This window comes from Salvelinus fontinalis, chromosome 31 (genome assembly GCF_029448725.1).
Source record: "Salvelinus fontinalis isolate EN_2023a chromosome 31, ASM2944872v1, whole genome shotgun sequence".
Taxonomy (NCBI): Eukaryota; Metazoa; Chordata; class Actinopteri; order Salmoniformes; family Salmonidae; genus Salvelinus; species Salvelinus fontinalis.
The window spans coordinates 2,259,413-2,277,607 of record NC_074695.1 but is presented as its reverse complement, the minus strand read 5'-3'; the positions used below and the strand labels follow the sequence as shown (position 1 = coordinate 2,277,607).

The window sequence follows — 18,195 nt, the reverse complement described above, 5'->3', positions numbered from 1 at the left end:
ACCCTCCTTGTCTTTAGGTCCATTGTCCTCCACCTGTCTCTCTTCATGAGACTTCAGGCCCTCCTTGTCTTTAGGTCCATTGTCCTCCACCTGTCTCCCTTCAGGAGACTTCACACCCTCCTTGTCTTTAGGTCCGTTGTCCTCCACCTGTCTCTCCTCAGGAGACTTCACACCCTCCTTGTCTTTAGGTCCGTTGTCCTCCACCTGTCTCCCTTCAGAAGACTTCACACCCTCCTTGTCTTTAGGTCCGTTGTCCTCCACCTGTCTCCCTTCAGAAGACTTCAGACCCTCCTTGTCTTTAGGTCCATTGTCCTCCACCTGTCTCTCCTCAGGAGACCTTAGCTAAGTAGAAATTGTTTATAATCTGTGGCTAAGCATAGCTCCCTGGACCTCTCTTGCACTGACTCTATGCAAAAACACTGGACTCTATCCACACACTCACACATACTTAAACCCCAACGCACACATACACAAACTACACATGCCCACACATAACACACGCACACATGTATACTGATGCCACACACACACACACACTCACACACTTTCACACTCACCACATAGACTGCTGCTACTGTTTATGATATATGCTGTTGCCTAGTCACTTTACCCCTACCTATATGTACATAGCTACCTCAATTATCTCGTACCCCTGCACATCCACTCAGTACTGGTAGTCCCTGTATATAGCACCCCCCTATCCACATCGACAGGACCGCAGTGGAGAAGGTGGAAAGCAGCAAGTTCCTCAGCGTACACATCACAAACAAACTGAAATGGTCCACCCACACAGACAGTGTGGTGAAGAAGGGGCAACAGCGCCTCTTCAACCTCAGGAGGCTGAAGAAATTTGGTTTGTCACCTAAAACTCTCACGAATTTTTACAGATGCACAATTGAAAGCATCCTGTAGGGCTGTATCACCGCCTGGTACGGCAACTGTACCGCCCACAACCGCAAGGCTCTCCAGACGGTGGTGCGGTCTGCCCAATGCATTACAGGGGGCAAACTACCTGCCCTCCAGGACACCTACAGCACCCAATGTCACAGGAAGGCCAAAAAGATCATCAAGGACATCAACCACCCGAGCCACTGCCTGTTCACCCCGCTATCATCCAGAAGGCGAGGTCAGTACAGGTGCATCAAAGCTGGGACCGAGAGACTGAAAACCAGCTTCTATCTCAAGGCCATCAGACTGTTAAACAGCCATCACTAGCACATTAGAGGCTGCTGCCTATAAACATAGACTAGGAATCACTGGCCACTTTAAGGAATGGAACACTAGTCACTTTAATAATGTTTACATATCTGGCATTACTTATCTCAAATGTACAGTATATACTGTATCAAATCAAAGTTTATTTGTCACGTGCGCCGAATACAACAGGTATTATTTCACCTTACAGTGAAATGCTTACTTACAGGCTTTAACCAATAGTGCAAAAAAGGTATTAGGTGAACAATAGGTAGGTAAAGAAATAAAACAAAAGTAAAAAAGACAGGCCATATACAGTAGATAGGCTATATACAGTAGCAAGGCTATAAAAGTAGCGAGGCTACATACAGACACCGGTTAGTCAGGCTGATTGAGGTAGTATGTACATGTGGATATGGTAAAGGGACTATGCATATATGATGAACAGAGAGTAGCAGTAGCGTAAAAGAGGGGGTTTGCGGGTGGTGGTTGGGACACAATGCAGATAGCCCGGTTAGCCAATGTGCGGGAGCACTGGTTGGTCGGCCCAACTGAGGTAGTATGTACATGAATGTATAGTTAAAGTGACTATGCATATATGATAAAAAGAGAGTAGCAGCAGCGTAAAAAGAGAGGTTGGGGGGGGGGGGCACACAATGCAAGTAGTCCAGGTAGCCATTTGATTACCTGTTCAGGAGTCTTATGGCTTGGGGGTAAAAGCTGTTGAGCAGATTTTTTGTCCTAGACTTGGCGCTCCGGTACCGCTTGCCATGCGGTAGTAGAGAGAACAGTCTATGACTGGGGTGGCTGGGGTCTTTGACAATTTGTAGGGCCTTCTTCTGACACCGCCTGGTGTAGAGGTCCTGGATGGCAGGCAGCTTAGCCCCAGTGATGTACTGGGCCATACGCACTACCCTCTGTAGTGCCTTGCGGTCAGAGGCCGAGCAGTTGCCATACCAGGCAGTGATGCAAACAGTCAAGATGCTCTTGATGGTGCAGCTGTAGAACCTTTTGAGGATCTCAGGACCCATGCCAAATCTTTTTAGTTTCCTGAGGGGGAATAGGTGTGTTTGGACCATTCTAGTTTGTTGTTGATGTGGACACCAAGGAACTTGAAACTCTCAACCTGCTCCACTACAGCCACATCGATGAGAATAGGGGCGTGCTCGGTCCTCCTTTGCCTGTAGTCCACAATCATCTCCTTAGTTTTGGTTACATTGAGGGACAGGTTGTTATTCTGGCACCACCCAGCCAGGTCTCTGACTTCCTCCCTATAGGCTGTCTCGTCGTTGTTGGTGATCAGGCCTACCACTGTTGTGTCGTCTGCAAACGTAACGATGGTGTTGGAGTCGTGCCTGGCCATGCAGTCGTGGGTGAACAGGGAGTACAGGAGGGGACTGAGCACGTACCCCTGGGGAGCCCCAGTGTTGAGGATCAGCGTGGCAGATGTGTTGCTACTTACCCTCACCACCTGGGGGCGGCCCGTCAGGAAGTCCAGGATCCAGTTGAGGGAGGTGTTTAATCCCAGGGTCCTTAGCTTAGCTTAGTGATGAGCTTTGAGGGTACTATGGTGTTGAACGCTGAGCTGTAGTCAATGAACAGCATTCTCACATAAGTGTTCCTTTTGTCTAGGTGGGAAAGGGCAGTGTGGAGTGCAATAGAGATTGCATCATCTGTGGATCTGTTTGGGTGGTATGCAAATTGGAGTAGGTCTAGGGTTTTTTGGATGATGGTGTTGATGTGAGCCATTACCAACCTTTCAAAGCACTTCATGGCTACGGACGTGAGTGCTACAGGTCTCTAGTCATTTAGGCAGGTTGCCTTTGTGTTCTTGGGCACAGAGACTACGGTGGTCTGCTTGAAACATGTTGGTATTATAGACTCAATCAGGGACATGTTGAAAATGTCAGTGAAGACACTTGCCAGTTGGTCAGCACATGCCCGGAGAACACGTCCTGGTATTCTGTCTGGCCCTGCAGCCTTGTGTATGTTGACCTGTTTAATGGTCTTACTCACGTCGGCTACAGAGAGCGTGATCACACAGTCGTCCGGAACAGCTGATGCTCTCATGCATGCCTCAGTGTTGCTTGCCTCGAAGCGAGCATAGAAGTGATTTAGCTCGTCTGGTAGGCTTGTGTCACTGGGCAGCTCGCGGCTGTACTTCCCTTTGTAGTCTGTAATAGTTTGCCCTGCCACATAAGACGAGCGTCGGAGCCGGTGTAGTATGATTCAATCTTAGCCCTGTATTGACGCTTTGCCTGTTTAATGGTTTGTCGCAGGGCATAGCAAGATTTCTTGTAAGCTTCTGGGTTAGAGACCTTGAAAGCGGCAGCTCTAGCCTTTAGCTCAGTGCGAATGTTGCCTGTAGTCCATGGCTTCTGGTTGGGGTATGTACGTACAGTCACTAAAGGGACGATGTCCTCGATGAACTTATTGATAAAGCCAGTGACTGATGTGGTGTACTCCTCAATGCTATTGGAAGAATCCCGGAACGTATTCCAGTCTGTGATAGCAAAACAGTCCTGTAGTTCAGCATCTGCATCATCTGACCACTTTCTTATTGACTGAGTCACTGGTGCTTCCTGCTTTCATTTTTGCTTGTAAGCAGGAATCAGGAGGATAGAGTTGTGGTCGGTTTTACCAAATGGAGGGCGAGGGAGAGCTTTGTACGAGTCTCTGTGTGTGGAGTACAGGTGATCTAGAATTTTTTTCCCTCTAGTTGCACATTTAACATGTTGATGGAAATTTGGTAGAACTGATTTAATTTACCCTGCATTAAAGTCTCCGGCCACTAGGAGCGCCGCCTCTGGGTGAGTGGTTTCCTGTTTGCTTATTTCCTTATACAGCTGACTGAGTGCGGTCTTAGTGCATCTGTCTGTGGTGGTAAATAAATAGCCACAAAAAGTATAAAACGCTCTACTCTATACTATTCCACAGTATCTTAGTCACTTAATAATGTTTACATATCTGGCATTACTCATCTCGTATGTATATACTGTTTTCTAAACTATTCTAGTGTATCTTAGTCCGTTCCGCTCTGACATCGCTCGACCATATGTATATAGTCTTAATTCATTCCTACTTAGATTTGTGTGTGTATTAGGTATATGTTGTGTAATTTGTTAGATATTACTTGTTAGATATTACTGCACTGTCGGAGCTAGAAGCACAAGCATTTCGCTACACCCACAATTTCATCTACTAATCACGTGTATGTGACCAATAAAATTTGATTTGATACGCATTGAACAACAGATAGTCCCCCCACAAAATCTAAAGTGAGTTTGTTAAAAAAAAATCGGTCCTACAGTACCCGTCAAAGGTTTGGACACACCGACTCAATCAAGGGTTTTTCTTTATTTTTACAATTTTCTACATTGTAGAATATTAGTGAAGACATCAAAACTATGAAAGAACACATATGGAATCATGTAGTAACCAATAAAGTGTTAAACAAATCAAATATATTTGAGATTTGAGATTCTTCAAAGTAGCCACCCTTTGCCTTGATGACAGCTTTGCACACTCTTGGCATTCCCTCAACCAACTTCACCTGGAATGCTTTTCCAACAGTCTTGAAGGATTTTCCACATATGCTGATGTAACAGTTTAGCTTCCGTCCCTCTCCTCGCCCCTACCTGGGCTCGAACCAGGGACCCTCTGCACACATCGACAACAGCCACCCTCGAAGCATCGCTCCACAAAAGCCACAATTACTTCAAGGCCTCAGAGCGAGTGACGTCACTGATTGAAACGCTATTAGCGCGCACCACCGCTAACTAGCTAGCCATTTCACATCGGTTACACTCACCCCCCTTTTGACCTACTCCTTTTCCGCAGCAACCAGTGATCCGGGTCACGGCACCAATGTAACAGTATAGCTTCCGTCCCTCTCCTCGCCTCGAACCAGGGATCCTCTGCACACATCAACAACTGACACCCACGAAGCATCGCTACCCATCGCTCCACAAAAGCCGCGGCCCTTGCAGAGCAAGGGGAACAACTACTTCAAGGCCTCAGAGCGAGTGACGTCAACGATTGAAACGCTATTAGCGCCCACCACCGTTAACTAGCTAGCCATTTCACATCGGTTACACTGAGCACTGCTGTTCCTTCACTCTGTGGTCCAACTCATCCCAAACCATCTCAATTGGGTTGAGGTCGGGTGATTGTGGAGGCCAGGTCATCTGATGCAGCACTCCATCACTCTCCTTCTTGGTCAAATAGCCCTTACAAAGCCTGGAAGTGTGTTGGGTCATTGTCCTGTTGAAAAAACAAATGATAGTACCTCTAAGCACAAACCAGATTGGATGGCGTATCACTGTTGAATGCTGTGGTAGCCATGCTGGTTAAGTGTGCCTTGAATTCTAAATTAATCATATATAAATATATATATGCAGTGCATTCAGAAAGTATTCACACCCCTTGACATGTTTCACATTTTGTTAAGTTACAGCCTCATTCTAAAATGGATTAAATTGTTATTTTTACTCATCAATCTATACACAATACCCCATAATGACAAAGCAAAATGACTCTCAGGCAATGAGAAACAAGATACTCTGGTCTGATGATACCAATATTGAACTCTTTGGCTGAATTCCAAGCGTCACGTCTGGAGGAAACCTGGCACCATCATTACGGTCCTCATTCTTATCTTTGCACTTTCCTTCTAAAATTGAACAGAACATAGGCTGTACTAAAGGCTAGTCCACACTGAAGATTTTTTGGAGAGGGTCTATTCATAAAATATTTTCGGAAGAAGCCTTTGACTCTCTTCCTGAACTGCCACCTTAAGCCTACACAGAACAGCCATTGGTTAGGCAGCACACAGAAACGTTTTTGATCAGCAAGAGCAGAGCATACCAGGCTCAGACTTGGAATATCCATTGCGGTGTGTAATGATGCCTAGTTTTATTTACACCATCCCAGCAGCTATCTTAGAAATATAACTTTGCTCTCTGCTTACCGAGCATACACTTTGTAGTCTATAGCCTATGGATCATTTGATTGAGACCACACTACATAGTCTATAGGCACACTTGATATTGGCACACTTGATATTGGCACACTTGATATTGGCACACTTGATATTGCAAGTCTAAAACACTGAGAAATATAGAAATGTCATAAATTACATGACCCTCCCCTGGAATAGATTAAAAAAATTGTAAACCCTCCAATTGACAGAAACTGAAAAAGCATGACCTCCCCCATTTTCCTCCAGGTAACACTTCAGTAAATGTAGATCCATCCCTTACAATAGTACAGGTGGAGATCGAATTTCAATATTAAAACAATGTTGCAAGTGTCGGAGAGACAGACAGCAACGATTATACAAAATTCCGCTGTTGAAAAGCAATTACTAGTCTTAAAGAAATGGGAGACAATGTCTAGATGCTTTTTTTACAGTGGAAATGACGTGTATAACTTGTCTAGCTGGACTGATAAAACAGTGGATTGCGCAGTGAGATGGAACAGAGTAAATAGGCATTTCAACTCATAGATTTAGCAGGTGGTGATTTGTGGAATAGACACCGCCACCCGTTCTATAATCCCTGACACGATTTGGAGGTTTATTTTTCATAAACGACCGTATCATATTCTTTGAAACTACAGCATTTAACAAAATAGCTTATCAATATGGTTTTAGTACTTTAGGACATTCATACATCATCTTTGTTATGATTCATTTGTTGACGGTAACTAGTCACACTTCCGTGTGTGATACATTTCATTGGCCGACGACTTGTGACAACATCCATGTTCCGAGACGGCTAACCAATCGACAGTTTCTAAAATCTCACGTGTGTGGCTTCGGCACATAATGTTGGCTGTTTGATTGGCTAATGTTATCACAAGGGTCCGCCTACTTTTAACCCCTTATTCCCGAGCCACAAATGGATGTGCCGAAGTCTGTCTGAATGATCTTCTATGTTTACACCTGATTGGAGTAGGAATAAGGTAGCTAGCTGAGTGGGTGGAACCTGTAGGAATATCTAGCTCATATTGCTGTCAGATCTTTCATTCTTGGAGCGTTCGTCCCATTGGAAATCGAGGTTTGAGGAACTTGGCTTCTCTATTCAGCTTTAGCTAGCATCTTCATCTCTACCTCCGCAGTAAGTTGGTTAACGTTACACAGAGAAATTATACAAAACTAAATTACTCAAGACAGCTTTCACTGTCAGAGAACGAATGTTGGATACGGAATTATGGTGACTGTGTGTACGCGCGTAGTTTAGCGGTTAAAATGGATGTGCCAGTAAAGCCGATTGTACGAACTCAGAGGTGAAAGTAATGCGGTCCGGTATGGCGTCCCGGCTACAAAAATAAATTGTTGGAGTACGCGATTCCAGTTAAGCGTGAGCCTATCACAATTATTACAACAAACATATATAGGCTTTACAGCATTATTTAACAACTGCATGTCAGCCGCATGAAAAATGTGCGAATTGACTGGAAACCGGGTGGTATAAACCCCACTTTGCGTTGTGGTTTGAGGAGAACACTTACATTTTGTCAAGGCGGGTATAAGCCTAATGTTACAATACACGTAGGTGTGTTGTAACATGTTTTTTCCCCCATTCATCCAATTGCGGATGCATAGTGCACTGTTGGGGTCTGGATGCTGAAATGATTTTGTGAGTGGACTGACGTGCGCGGGTAGTCTACAGGAGCTGCTTGGTTTAGTGATTGTTTGACCATCAGATGACTGGTTGTGTTTATGCCACATTAAAAGGCATGGGCGGTGTGTCCATAAAGTAAATTAAATTGCCAGAAATAGTCTATACATAAATAAATAAAATCATTCAAAATCTGCTACTACACCAGAAAGTAAATACCAAAATAGATGATTATTGAGTTGAGACTGTCAGTGAAAAGCAGAGAGACCCAGCCTAGCATATTGCAATATTTAAAAATACAATGGTGAAAAAACTGTTAGGAAAGCAAATGGCTGTTGGTGTAAAGAGATGATGAAAAGACTCCAATCTGTCTTTAAGTGATCATTTCTTAACTTAATTGAGTGAACTAGTAGCCTGTCGTATTGGCACCAGCGGAGAACATTGGCCATATCCCCAGTAGGTGTGCATATTCACGGTCTTTATCATTGGGTCAGTGCCATTTTTTATTTGTTTCTGGACAATACATTCCTCCAGGTTAGATGGAAGTCATTTTCTATTTGTGTCTCCCTTTCTCGTTGGCCTATTATATGGATCAGACATCGTCGTTCTTAATGATCTGTTTGGCAGTGTCAGCCGAGTAGGCTACCCTGTAATTTCTGTAGTAAAACAAAAACATCTACTTTCACTAAACGATTTTGGTAGAGTTTCTTTCCCAGACAAGTTTTTGAGATCGGAGACAAAATGCCAATGTCTGTTTACTCGGGGCACGCAACCGTCTCCGGCGCTTGTTTAATGTAAGTGGGACTGAGATGCAATCTGGGTGCTACCGATCTCGTCTTTAAGCAGTCCCGATATTTCCAAACTTTAGATTTTATCGGCACAATCTGCAATGCTCTTGTAGTGTGAGATGTGCAACAACAAGTTTTGCCCTTTCCCACTTGGACAAAAGGAACACTTATGTGAGAATGCTGTTATTTTTATTTAACTAGCCAAGTCAGTTGAGAACAAATTCTTATTTACAAATACAGCCTACCCCGGCCAAACCCTGACCCGGACGATGCTAGGCCAATTGTGCGCCGCCCTATGGGACTCCCAATCACGGCCGGTTGTCATACCCTGTTTCGATTCCAGGCTGTATGTACTGACGCCTCTAGCACTGAGATACAGTGCCTTAGACCGTTGTGCAACTCGGGAGTCATTGACTATAGCTCAGCGTTCAACACCATAGTGCCCACAAAGCTCATCACTGAGCTAAGGACCCTGGGACTAAACACCTCCCTCTGCAACTGGATCCTGGACTTCCTGATGGGCCACTCCAGGTGGTGAGGGTAGGCAACAACGCATCTGCCACGCTGATCCTCAACACTGAGTTAAGGACCCTGGGACTAAACACCTCCCTCTGGATCCTGGACTTCCTGATGGGCCACCCCAGGTGGTGAGGGTAGGCAACAACACATCTGCCACTCTGATCCTCATCACTGGGGCCCCTCAGGGGTGTGTGCTCAGTCCCCTCCTGTACTACCTGTTCACCCATGACTGCATGGCCAAGCACGACTCCAACACCATCATTAAGTTTACTGATTACACAATAGTGGTAGGCCTGATCACAGACAACGATGAGACAGCCTATAGGGAGGAGGTCAGAGACCTGGCCGTGTGGTGCCAGGTCAACAACCTCTCCCTGAATGTGAGCAAGACAAAGGAGCTGATCGTGGACTATAGGAAAAGGAGGGTCCGAACAGGCCCGCATTAACATCGACGGGGCTGAAGTGGAGCGGGTCGAGAGTTTCAAGTTCATTGGTGTCCACATCACCAACAAACTATCATGGTCCAAACACACCAAGACAGTTGTGAAAAGGGCACGACAGCACCTTTTCCCCCTCAGGAGACTGAAAAGATTTGGCATGGGTCCCCAGATCCACAAAAATGTATCCAGTTGCACTATTGAGAGCGTCCTGGACGGTTGCATCACCGCCTGGTAGTCTGTACGGCCCAGTAGATTAGTGGCCAAGCTTCCTGACATCCAGAACCTACACTATCGTTCAAATGTTTGGGGTCATTTAGAAATGTCCTTGTTTTTGAAAGAAAATCACTTTTTTTTGTCCATTAAAATAACATCAAATTGATCAGAAATACAGTGTAAACATTGTTCATGTTGTAAATGACTATTGTAGCTGGAAATGGCTGATATTTTTTTTTTACAAATATATATTTTTAAATGGAATCTACCTAGGCGTATATAGAGGCCCATTATCCGCAACCATCACTGTGTTCCAATGGCACATTGTGTTAGCTAATCCAAGTTTATCATTTTAAAAGGCTAATTAATCATTAGAAAACCCTTTTGAAATTATGTTAGCACAGCTGAAAACTGTTGTGCTGATTTTAAAGAAGCAATAAAACTGGGTTTCTTCAGACTAGTTGTGTATCTGGAGCATCAGCATTTGTGGGTTTGATTACAGGCTCAAAATGGCCAGAAACAAAGAACTTTCTTCTGAAACTCGTCAGTCTATTCTTGTTCTGAGAAATGAAGGCTATTCCATGCGAGAAATTTCCAAGAAACTGAAGATCTCGTACAACGCTGTGTACTACTCCCTTCACAGAACAGCGCAAACTTTCTCTAACCAGAATAGAAATTGGAGTGCGAGGCCCCGTTGCACAACTGAGCAAGAGGACAAGTACATTAGTGTCTAGTTTGAGAAACAGACGCCTCACAAGTCCTCAACTGGCAGCTTCATTAAATAGTACCCGCAAAACACCAGTCTCAACGTCAACAGTGAAGAGGCGACTCCGGGATTCTGGCCTTCTAGGCAGAGTTGCAAAGAAAAAGCCATATCTCTGTCCAGTGTCTGTGTTCTTTTGCCCAGATGTCCAGTGTCTGTGTTCTTTTGCCCATCTTAATCTTTTATTTTTATTGGCCAGTCTGAGATATGGGTTTTTCTTTGCAGCATCCCGGAGTCGCCTCTTCACTGTTGAAACTGGTGTGTGAACAATATGGTTCTAAATCTCCAGTTACGCTTTCACCAATATAGTGTTTTAAATGTAATGTAAGGCAGTGAATGAGTGCACACTTCAGTAGAAGGATAGAGAATTGGAACACAGCCTTAGCCTCTATGAAGGGGCAGCTGGTAACATGTCTCTCACTGATTGGCAGATGGCGAAAAGCCCCGTCCGAGCTGCTGGCGTCCCCCACCCCTATTGGCCGCGGGACCTGTCCATCCCAGGCTACGTGGCGAACGATAGATCAATGCATGAGATCCTGTCCTTCCTCTTCTCTGTGTCGGGTCTCTTCCTGCTGTCCACCTGGGTCCTGACGGGCCGGAAGTGGGCCAGGGATGGCCGTGGTCAGGAGTTCGGGGTGGGCAGGCGGCTGGCTATCTGCTGGTTTGCTGTCTGTGCGTTCATCCACGGGGTCATTGAGGGATGGTTCTCTCTGTACTATGACGTCATCCCCTCAGACCAGAGCTTCCTGTCTCAGCTGTGTAAGTTGAACCTAGTGCTGGAACCCTATGGTAGAACCTCCATTCACTACTAGAACCTAGAACTCTCTAGTAGAACATAGTACTAGAACCCTCCGGTAGAACCTCCATTCTCTTCTAGAACCCTCATATTGCAAGAAAAAGGAAATGAGAACCCACAACAAGCAGAACTAACAGAACGTTGTCTTCTCATTGTCCGCAGGGAAGGAGTATTCCAAAGGAGACAGCCGATATGTCATGTAAGTTTTTTTACTTTCGCTTTCTTTTTTATACTGTACGAAAATATAAATGCAACATGTCAAGTGTTAGCTGAGATAAAAGATCCTAGAAATTTTCCATACGCACAAAATGTATTTCTCTCAAATGTTGTGCACACATTTGTGGTGTGCCATATCAATAAGCTGATTAAACAGCATGATCATTACACAGGCGCACCTTGTGCTGGGGACAATGAAAGGCAACTCTAAATTGTGCAGTTTTGTCACACAACACAATGCCACAAGTTGAGGGAGAGTGCAATTGTCATGCTGACTGCAGGAATGTCTACCAGAGCTGTTGCCAGAATTTAATGTTCATCTCTCTACTGTAAAACAACATTTATTTTAGAGAATTTGTCAGTATGTCCAACTGGCCTCACAACCGCAGACCATGTATAACCACGCCAGCCCAGGATCTCCACATCCAGCTTCTTCACCTGTGGGATGGTCTGAGACGAGCCACCCAGGCAGCTGATACAACTGAAGAATTTCTGCACAAACTGTCAGAAACAGTCTCAGGGAAGCTCAACTGCTCGTCGTCTTGACCTGACTGCAGTTCGGGGTCGTTACAGACTTCAGTGGGCAAATGCTCACCTTCGATGGCCACTGGCACACTGGAGAAGTGTACTCTAGATGGATTAATCCCGGTTTCAACTGTACCGGGCAGATGGCAGACAGTGTATGGTGTCGTGTGGGTGAGCGGTTTACTGATGTCAACGTTGTGAACAGAGTTCCCCATGGTGGAGTTATGGTATGGGCAACGAACGCAATTGCATTTTATCAATGGCGATTTGAATGCACAGATACCGTGACGAAATCCTGAAGCCCATTGTCGTACCATTCATCTGCCGCCATCACCTCATGTTTCAGCATGATAATGGCCATTGAGCATGTTCGGGATGCTCTGTATCGACGTGTACAACAGTGTGCTCTAGTTCCCACCAATATCCAGCAACTTAGCACAGCCTTTTGATGAGTGGGACAACATTCCAGAATCAACAGCCTGATCAACTCTATGCGAAGGAGATGTCGCACTGCGTGAGGCAAATGGTGGACACACCAGATACTGAGATTCACAGACTCAGAATCAGTGTTTTAATAATCACATCTACAGGGTTGCAGGTGTGATTGCAGGGTACAGTGAACATCTTAGGCTCCGAGCTCTAACATACAGGAAATAAAGTTATGAAAATGGTTATATAAAAACTATAATAGAGAGAGCACTGTAGCAGTGATGAATAAATAAATGTCCATTGGTGTGGAGGCAGAGTAAAGATAGGTGGAATGACCATAGGGGAGCGGCGTGACCATTGAGTGGGAGAATGACCGCCGGAGAGGATGGCACCGGAGAGGATGGCTGCCATTTAATGGGCTCTTAACCAACTGTGCTATTTTGTTTTATTTATTTTTTGTAACTTTATTTTCTACATAATGTTGCTGCTACCGTCTCTTATGTACGAAAAGAGCTTCTGGACTAGAGGTCGACCGATTATGATTTTAACGCCGATACCAATTAATCCGCCAAATTTTTATATGTTTTTTTATAATGACAATTACAACAATGCTGAATGCACACTTTTTTATTTTAACTTAATATAATACATCAATAACATCTATTTAGTCTCAAATAAATAATGGAACATGTTCAATTTGGTTTAAATAATGCAAAAACAAAGTGTTGGAGAAGAAAGTAAAAGTGCAATATTTGCCATGTAAAAAAGCTCACATCAACACCATTTTCCCAGAAACCCTAGACCCGCTCCAATTTGCATACCGCCCCAACAGATCCACAGATAATCTCTATTGCCCTTTCACACCTGGACAAATGGAACACCTATGTGAGAAGGCTGTTCATTGACTACAGCTCAGCGTTCAACACCATACACTGGTGCGTGCTCAGTCCCCTCCTGTACTCCCTGTTCACTCATGACTGCACAACTCCAACACCAAGTTTGCCGATGACACAACAGTGGTAGGCCTGATCACCAACAACAACGAGACAGCATATAGGGAGGATGTCAGAGACTGCCAGACTGCCAGGACAACAACCTGTCCCTCAACTTAACCAAGACTAAGGAGATGACTGTAGACTACAGGGAAAAAAAGGACCAAGCACGCCCCCATTCTCATCGACGGGGCTGTAGTGGAGCATGGTATGGCAACTGCTCGGCCTCTGACCGCAAGGCTCTACAGAGGGTAATGCGTACGGCCCGGTACATCACTGGGGCCATGCTTCCTGCCATCCAGGACCTCTGTACCAGGCGGTGTCAGAGGAAGGCCCTAAAAATTGTCAGACTCTAGTCAATCAAGTCATAGACTGTTCTCTCTACTACCGCACAACAAGCGGTACCGGAGCGCCAAGTCTAGGTCCAAGAGGCTTCTAAACAGCTTCTACCCCCAAGCCATAAGCCTACTGAACGTGTACTGGGCCGTACGCACTACGCTCTTTAGGGCCTTGCGGTCGTAGGCCGAGCAGTTGCCGTACCAGGCAGTGATGCAACCAGTCATGATGCTCTCGATGGTGCAGCTGTAGAAGCTTTTTTAAGGATCTGAGGACCCATGCCAAATCACAGATCTTCATTGTACAGGGTTTAAACACGGGTTCCCATGCTTGTTCAATGAACCATAAACAATTACTGAACATGCACCTGTGGAACGGTCGTTAAGACACTGACGGCTTACAGACGGTAGGCAATTAAGGTCACAGTTATGAAAACTTAGGACACTAAAGAGGCCTTTTTACTGACTCTAAAAAACACTAAAATAAAGATGCCCAGGGTCCCTGCGTGAACTTGCCTTAGGCATGTTGCAAGGAAGCATGAGAACTGCAGATGTGGCCAGGGCAATAAATTGCAATGTCCGTACTGGGAGACGCCAAAGACAGCGCTACAGGGAGACAGGACGGACTGCTGATCGTCCTCTCAGTGGCAGACCACATGTAACAACACCTGCAAGCGATCGGTACATCCGAACGTCACACCTGCGGGACAGGTACAGGATGGCAAGAACAACTGCCCGAGTTATACCAGGAGCACACAATCCCTCCATCAGTGCTCAGACTGTCCGCAATAGGCTGAGAGAGGCTGGACTGAGGGCATGTAGGCCTGTTGTAAGGCAGGCCCTCACCAGACATCACGGGCAACAACGTTGCCTATGGGCACAAACCCACCGTCGCTGGACCAGACAGGACTGGCAAAAAGTGCTCTTCACTGACGAGTCGCGGTTTTGTCTCACCCGGGGTGATGGTCGGATTCACGTTTATCGTCGAAGGAATGAGCGTTACACCGAGGCCTGTACTCTGGAGCGGGATCGATTTGGAGGTGTAGGGTCCGTCATGGTCTGGGGGGTGTGTCACAGCATCATCGGATTGAGCTTGTCATTATTGCAGGCAATCTCAACGCTGTGCGTTACAGGGAAGACATCCTCCTCCCTCGTCAGGATGAGCCTGCAGGAAGGGTACCACATGACCCTCCAGCATGACAATGCCACCAGCCATACTGCTCGTTCTGTGCGTGATTTCCTGCAAGACAGGAATGTCAGTGTTCTGCCATGGCCAGCGAAGAGCCCGGATCTCAGTCCCATTGAGCACATCTGGGACCTGTTGGATCGGAGGATGAGGGCGAGGGCGAGGGCCCCCCTGTGTGGAGGAGGTAATGTTGCCTACCTTCACCACCAGGGGGTGGCCCGTCAGGAAGTCCAGGACCCAGTTGCATAGGGAGGAGTTCAGACCCAGGGCTGTGAGCTTTGGAATGAGCTACACTATGGTATTGAAGGCTGATCTGTAGTTGATGAACAGCATCCTCACATATGCATTCTTTTTGCATTCTCCAGGTTGGTAAGGGCAGTGTGCAGTGCGTTGTCAGGTGATCTGTCGGGGTGGTAGGTGATTGGAGAGGGCGGAGTGTGTCGGAGGTGATATGATCTTTGACCAGCCGCTCAAAGCACTACTGTCACTATTTTTTTTAATCCACACCCCTACTTTTTTATTTTTTGGTACGATGTCTGACCAACAGATGCATATCTGTATTCCCAAAATCCATAGATTAGGGCCTAATGAATTTCTTTCAATTGACTGATTTCCTCATATGAACTGTGACTCAGTAAAATCTTTTGAAATTGTTACATTTTGTGTTTATATTTTTGTTTAGTAACTAACTGTAGTCTGAGAACAATTCAATCAACTGCTGAGTGTGCTCTCTCTCCTCCTGTTCTATCACTCTCTCCTCTCCCTCTCCGTGTAGAGCTGATAACTTCACGGTGTGTATGGAGACAGTAACAGCCTGGTTCTGGGGTCCATTGAGTTTGTGGACGTTGTTTGCCTTCCTGGCCAACAAACCATGCCGCTTTGTCCTGCAACTCATTGTCTCTCTTGGTAGGTACACTGATACAGTACCTGGGGGGGGGGTTGAGCTTATTCTGATCTGTGTTTTTAAGGATGACATTTTATTATCTTATTCCAGGTCAGCTGTATGGAGCGGTGCTGTATTTCTACACTGAGCACCGTGATGGTTACAGCCACAGTCAGATGGGTCATCCTCTGTACTTTTGGTTCTATTTTGTCTTCATGAACGTCCTCTGGATCATCATTCCTCTGGTCCTCATACTGGATGCATGGAGACACCTGCAGCAGGCCCAGACACACACTGACCTCGCCCAGAAGGAGAAGACCAACTGATCAGCAGGGGTGGGTGGGAGAGCAGCAGAGGTGGGGGGGGGGGTATTAAAAAAAAAAAAAGGATATCAAAGTAGCTAGACGGAGAAAGGCAGATATTTTTAGCGCTGTTGAACAGAACTCTGATTAATAATAGTAATGTCTGTGAACTGACCAAACAAAATAATGTTGATAGATACATGATACAGTGTATGTGTGGTTTGTATTGAATATTTTTCATAATTTGTTGGAATTATGCAATGTGAATGTTTCCTTTTTCTAAACTGATTAAACACATGACGACATGTGGTGTTTGACTCTTATCTGTTAGTTTAACTGTTGTGTACAGCGTATTCAGACCCCGTCCCTTTGTTACAGCCTTATTCTAAAATGGATTAAATTAATAGTTTTCCTCATCAATCTACATACACTACCCCATAATGACAAAGTGAAAACAGGTGTTTGGAAATGTATACATTTTTAAAAACTGAAATACCTTATTTACATAAGTATTCAGACCCTTTGCTGTGAGACTTGAAATTGAGCTCCGGTGCATCCTGTTTCCATTGATCATCCTTGATGTTTCTACAATTTGATTGGAGTCCACCTGTGGTAAATTCAATTGACTAGACTTGATTTGGAAAGGCACACACCTGTCTATATAAGGTCCCACAGTTGACAATGCATGGCAGCGCAAAAACCAAGCCATGAGGTTGAAGGAGTTGTCTGTAGAGCTCCGAGACAGGAATGTGTTGAGGCACAGATCTGTGGAAGGGTGCCAACACATTTCTGCAGCATTGAAGGGGCCCAGGAACATAGTGGCCTCCATTCTTAAATGGAAGAAGTTTGGAACCACCCAGACTATTCCTAGAGCTTGGCTGGCCAGACTGCGCAATTGGGGTGAAGGGCTTTGGTCAAGGAGGTGACCAAGAACCTGATGGTGATTAACAGAGCTCCAGAGTTCCTCTGTGGAGATGGGAAAATCTCCCAGAAGGACAACCATCTCTGCAGCACTCCACCAATCAGGCCTTTATGGTCTAGATAGTTTGTGTATATATTGATGTGCCTTAAAAAAAAAGTTTGTAGTTCTGTTTTTTGTTCTGTATTATGTATCTTGTTTTGTGTGGATCCCAGGAAGAGTAGCTGCTGCTTTTGCAACAGTTAATGGGGATCCTAATAAACTACCAATACCAAATGGTAGAGTGGCCAGACGGAAGCCAGTCCTCAGTAAAAAGCACATGACAGCCCGCTTGGAGTTTGCCAAAATGCACCTAAAGGACTAAGTCCATGAGAAACAAGATTCAATGGTCTGAAGAAATACATTTTTAACTCTTTGGCCTGAATGCCAAGCGTCACATCTGGAGGAAACCTGGCACCACCCCTATGGTGAAGCATGGTGGTGGCAGCATCATGCTGTGGGGATGTTTTTTAGCTGCAGGGACTGGGAGACTAGTCAGGATCGAGCGAAAGATGAATGGAGCAAAGTACATCCTCGATGAAAACCTGCTCCAGAGCGCTCAGGACCTCAGACTGGGGCGAAGGTTCACCTTCCAACAGGACAATGACCCTAAGCACACAGCCAAGACAACGCAGAAGTGGCTTCAGGACAAGAACGCGAAAGAACATCTCTGGAGAGACCTGAAAATAGCTGTGCAGCAGCGCCCCCCCCCCATCCAACCTGACAGAGCTTGAGAGGATCTGCAGAGAAGAATGGGAGAAACTCCCCAAATACAGGTGTGCCAAGCTTGTAACATCATACCCAAGAAGACTCAAGGCTGTAATTGCTGCCAAAGGTGCTTCAACAACACTGAGTAGTGTTGTCTGAATAATATTTCTTGTTTTTGTTTTTAATAAATTGTCTATTCTAAAAACCTGTTTTTGCTCATTATGAGGTCATTATGTGTGTAGATTGAGGATTTAAAAAATATATATATTTTACAATAAGGCTGTAACGTAACAAAATGTGGAAAAAGTCAAGGGGTCTGAATACC

The 18,195-nt window shown here is 45.3% G+C and overlaps 1 protein-coding gene across 2 annotated transcripts; it reads left to right on the top strand.

The window, feature by feature from the left end:
• Positions 1-7,092: 7,092 nt before the first annotated feature.
• Positions 7,093-16,509, top strand: ebp (EBP cholestenol delta-isomerase). 2 transcript variants are annotated; one of them, XM_055891093.1, is made up of 5 exons: positions 7,093-7,158; positions 10,972-11,299; positions 11,499-11,535; positions 15,795-15,925; positions 16,014-16,509. In XM_055891093.1, exons 1-5 carry the CDS (start codon positions 7,129-7,131, stop codon positions 16,226-16,228), a joined length of 741 nt encoding a protein of 246 aa, XP_055747068.1. In that variant the 5' UTR covers positions 7,093-7,128; the 3' UTR covers positions 16,229-16,509. The 2 variants fall into 2 exon arrangements, with proteins under 2 accessions (XP_055747068.1, XP_055747070.1); XM_055891095.1 differs by lacking the exon at positions 7,093-7,158 and adding an exon at positions 7,165-7,313.
• The last annotated feature ends 1,686 nt before the right edge of the window (positions 16,510-18,195 follow it).

Excerpts from the sequence above, each read along its gene's own strand:
- ebp (XM_055891093.1), top strand. The coding sequence starts at position 7,129 with ATGTTTACACCTGATTGGAGTAGGAATAAG. Across the intron at positions 11,536-15,794 it reads GGAGACAGCCGATATGTCAT|AGCTGATAACTTCACGGTGT; the intron begins GTAAGTTTTTTT and ends CTCTCCGTGTAG. Across the intron at positions 15,926-16,013 it reads GCAACTCATTGTCTCTCTTG|GTCAGCTGTATGGAGCGGTG; the intron begins GTAGGTACACTG and ends ATCTTATTCCAG.